The sequence below is a fragment of the Bubalus kerabau genome, chromosome 1, assembly GCF_029407905.1.
Source record: "Bubalus kerabau isolate K-KA32 ecotype Philippines breed swamp buffalo chromosome 1, PCC_UOA_SB_1v2, whole genome shotgun sequence".
NCBI classification, from domain to species: Eukaryota; Metazoa; Chordata; class Mammalia; order Artiodactyla; family Bovidae; genus Bubalus; species Bubalus kerabau.
In genome coordinates this window covers 176,609,323-176,613,952 of record NC_073624.1, presented here as the reverse complement: position 1 = coordinate 176,613,952, position 4,630 = coordinate 176,609,323, and the positions used below count along the sequence as shown (strand labels likewise).

General features: G+C 46.3%; 1 protein-coding gene across 1 annotated transcript; it reads right to left on the bottom strand.

The window, feature by feature from the left end:
• Window positions 1-3,178: 3,178 nt before the first annotated feature.
• On the bottom strand, window positions 3,179-4,126 carry LOC129641934 (olfactory receptor 10H1-like). Its single transcript, XM_055566509.1, has one exon. It carries the CDS (start codon window positions 4,124-4,126, stop codon window positions 3,179-3,181), a length of 948 nt encoding a protein of 315 aa, XP_055422484.1.
• Window positions 4,127-4,630: the final 504 nt, after the last annotated feature.

Below are 4,630 nucleotides of genomic sequence, written 5' to 3'. Positions count from 1 at the left end.
TTGTACATGAATGTTTATAGCAGAAACACTTATGATAACCAAAATGTGGAAACAACCAAGAAATGTATCAACAGATGGATGAGTAAAAATGTTATATATCCAAACAATGCAACTTTATTCAGCCATAAAAAAGGAATGAAATTAGCAATACATGCTGTGACATGGATAAACCCTGAAAACATGCTACATGAAAGCCAGACACAAAATGATAAATATCATATGATTTCATGTATCTTAAATGTTCAGATAAGGCAAATCTATAGAGACAGTAGATTAGGTGATGCTTAGGACTGGAAAGGGAGGAGGAAAGAGAGATGATAGCTAGAGGGTACAGGTTCATTTTGAAGGTGAGGAAAATGTTCTAAATTCAGTATGGTGACGACTATACACATCTTCATGTGGATATATTATATGGTATGTGAACTACATTTCAATAAAAGTATTTTTATAGACAATAATAGCTGATGGTAAATGTGGTGACCTAGAAGGGTGGGATGGTGGGGTGGGAAGGAGGCTCAGAGGGAAAGGATATATGTATGCGTATAGCTGATTCACATTGTTGTAGAGCAGAAACTAACACAACATTTCAAAGCAATTACACTCCAATTAAAAAGTCTTATCTTCTCAAAAAAAGGGAAGCTGTTATCTTCATAACTATTTAAAAAGATAAGAAGAAAGGGAGGAAGGAAGGAGAGAGGGAGGAAGAAAGAGAGAGAGGAGAGAGAGACACAGAGAGAGAAAGTTTACTTCTATCTCTAACTCAAATATGTGGCTTTGGACTTCCCTGATAGTTCAGTGGTTAAGAATCTGCCTGCCAATGCAGGAAACGTGGGTTCAATCCCTGGTCCAGGAAGATTCCACATGCCATGGGGTGACTAGACTCATGTGCCCAGATACTGAGCCCATGTGCCACAACTACTGAAGCCTGTGTGCCCTAGAGCCCATGCTCTGCAACAGGAGAAGCCTGCAGATCGCAACTAGAGAATAGCCCCTTCTCGCCACAACTAGAGAAAGCACACGGGCAGCAACAAAAACTCAGCAGAAACAAAAATAAACGAATAATCTTTTTTAATGTGGCTTCTTCTTTGAGCTAAGAAAACTTTAGAGCAGTGGTTTCCAAAGTGTCATCCTCAGACCAACTTCAGCATCACCTAGGAGCTTGTTTGAAATGAAGATTCTAGAGTCTCCCCTGCCACCCCTCTTAACCCAGACCTGCTGAATTAAACACCCTGGAGTGGGACCCAGCAGCTTGACTCTGATGTGCCCTCAAGTTGGAGACCCATTGCCTCAGAAGACTCACTCAGCCAATCTCATTCTGCATCTATCAACCTCCCGGGTTTCTTGATTTTAGGCAACTGCCAAACCTCACTGTGTCCACTGTCTGATTTTAAAAAGGAGTGTAACCCAAAGGGAAACAGTGGAAACAGTGGTTGACTTTATTTTCTTGGGCTCCAAAATCACTGCAGATGGTGACTACAGCCATGAAATTAAAAGATGCTTGCTCCTTGGAAGAAAAGCTATGACCAACCTAGACAGCATATTAAAAAGCAGAGACATTACTTTGCCAACAAAGGTCCGTCTAGTCAAGGCTATGGTTTTTCCAGTAGTCATGTATGGATGTGACAGTTGGACTATAAAGAAAGCTGAGCACCAAAGAATTGATGCTTTTGAACTGTGGCATTGGAGAAGACTCTTGAGAGTCCCCTGGACTGCAAGGAGATCAATCAGTTCATCTTAAGGAAATTAGTCCTGAGTGTTCATTGGAAGGACTGATGTTGAAGCTGAAACTCCAAAACTTTGGCCACCTGCTGCAAAGAGCTGACTCATTGGAAAAGACCCTGATGCTGGGAAAGATTGAGGGCAGGAGGAGAAGGGGACAACAGAGGATGAGATGGTTGGATGGCATCACCAACTCAATGGAGATGAGTTTGAGTAAACTCCTGGAGTTGGTGATGGAAGGGAGGCCTGGCATGCTGCAGTCCATAGGGTCATAAACAGTATGACACAACTGAGTGACTGAACTGAACTGAACCCAAAGGAATTACCTGATTCTGCCTGAGTTCCTCCCTTGAAGCAGGTCCAGCCTGTGGATGCATCCTTCCAATCTATCTGACTTCACAATCTGTGAAAGTGAAATGGATTCTCATTGGGGATTTCAAGGGAGTGTAGAAAAGGGATTTGTATTAGGTACTTTATGGCTACCTTATTAACCTAATAAAATGTCCATTTATGTACTTGCTTTTTCCCCAAATTTCTTCACCAGTCACTGGATCCATCATCCCCCTTGCACGCTCAGTCACTCAGTTGTATCTGACTCTTTGTGGCACCATGGACAGTAGCCCACCAGGCTCCTCTGTCCATGAAATTCTCCAGGCAAGAATACTGGAGAGGTTTTCCATTTCCTACTCTAGGATATTTTCCCAGCTCAGGGACTGAACCCAAGTTTCTTGCTCCTCCTGCTTTGGCAGGTGGATTCTTTACCACTACACCACCGGGAAGCCCCTTAGGTCCCCATCAACTGCCAGCAATCTGGTTTTTCTACCTGTTCTTCCCATATTTCTCAAACCAGCCACCACTTCATCTTTACTCTCCCACATTACCTCCCCCCCATCTCTTTCATATTTCTTATCTTAGAAGGAGAGATTAAGACCCTTTCTCTCTTCTTTCTATAATTTGTATCCTTAGACATATCATTTGCTCAACCAACAAAAGCAACACATAGGAGAAGACACTGTACCTTCAAAAATGTGAAGATTTGAAATGAAAAACCATTTCCCCATCAACAATGCTTTCCTTTCCTTAAATACGATAAAAGAAAGAGGTGAGGTCTTGAAACCATAGAAAGCCATGCATTGCAGGCAGATTCTTTACCATCTGAACCACCAGGGAAGCCTGCTTGATTCAGAGCAGGCAAGAAATCACTGTTGCTGTTTCTGTCATTGTTTGTAGCAGAGCAAGCATCCTTCCCTCACACATTGAAGATACACTAGATACACAGGTTCCCCAACACAGCCCATGGGCATCCCCTCATGCATTCTGCTCTCAGACACAGTCAACGGGAGGAAATTGACTCAGAAGGTCTCATCACGAATGCATCAGGTTTACTTCCATTTTTCAGACAAGACAATGGACTGAAGTACCTCTACCTGCCACAACTCCTGTTACAAAACCTGCCATTTCAGGATCTATGGAGAAAGAGCTTGCTGAGGAAGGTCTTCTTCACGGCTTCCTTCAGCTCCTTGTTCCTGAGACTGAAGATGATGGGGCTCAGGAAGGGAGTGAGGGCCGTGTAGGTGATGCCCATCAGCGTGTCTCCTTCCAGAGAGTGGGGACCCTTGGGCTTGAGGTAGATGACAGAGGCAAAGCCGTAGTGCACAACCACCACGGTGAGGTGGGACGCACACGTGGAGAAGGCTTTGTGTCGGCCCTCGGCTGAAGGGATCCTCAAGATGGCGGCCACGATGAAGGCGTAAGACAAGAGGATGAGGAGACCACAGCCCAGCAGGGCAGCGATACACACCAGGCCCACACCCATGGCCACAGTAAAGACGTTGTCCCCACAGGCCAGCTTCATTAGAGGAGGCACATGGCAGAAGAAATGGTGAATCACATTAGAGCTACAGAAGGGGAGGTGGAAAACGGCAGATGTCACCAGCAACCCCATGACTGAGCCTCCAGCCCAGGACCAGGCCACCAGGCAGGCGCAGCCTCGGGGGCTCATGAGCACGTTGTAGCGCAAGGGGTGGCAGATGGCCACGTAGCGGTCATAGCCCATGACGGTGAGCAGGAAGGAGTGGGTGAAGCCAAACGTGAAGGAGAAGAACATCTGGCTGGCACAGGCCGTGAAGGAGATGGAGCGGTCGGTGGAGAGCAGGTCGGCCAGCATGCGCGGGATGATGGTGAAGGTGTAGAGGACCTCCGAGATGGAGAGGGCACACAGGAAGAGGTACATGAGGGTGTGGAGGCTGCGCTCGCTCCAGACGGTGGCCATGATGAGCAGGTTCCCCAGCAGCGTGAACAGGTACATCAGCAGGAAGAGCAGGAAGAACATCAGCTGAAGGTGGGGGAAGGAGGAGAAGCCAATGAGGATGAATTCAGTCACTGCCGAGATGTTGGCTCCCTGCATGAAGGCTGTTCCTGAAGTGAGGTGCGATGTGGAGAGGTCAGCTACTGGATGGAGGGAGGTTGTCAGCTTCCATCACTCCTGGCTCTACCCCAGGGGCTGCTCTTGATAAATGACAGATGACATTGGCTGAGTTCCTACTCTGTGAAGTGAAAGTTGTTCAGTAATGTCCAACTCTTTGCAACCCCATGGACTGTAACTTGCTAAGTTCCTCTGTCCTTTGTCCATTGAATTCTCCAGGCCAGAATACTGGAGTGGGTAGCCATTCCCTTTGCCAAGGGATCTTTCCAACCCAGGAATCAAACCCATTGCAGGAGATCAGATCTCCTTCATTGCAGACAGATTTTTTACCAACTAAGCCACCAGGGAGACCCTCCTACTCTGTGCCACCTAGATTTAATCCTCTTACCAATGTGATGGGGGAGGTGTTGATTTGATTACCCCATTTTGAATATCTTGAGAATATTCATTGAGAACGTTGGGGTGCATAAATGCTAAGCAACTTGT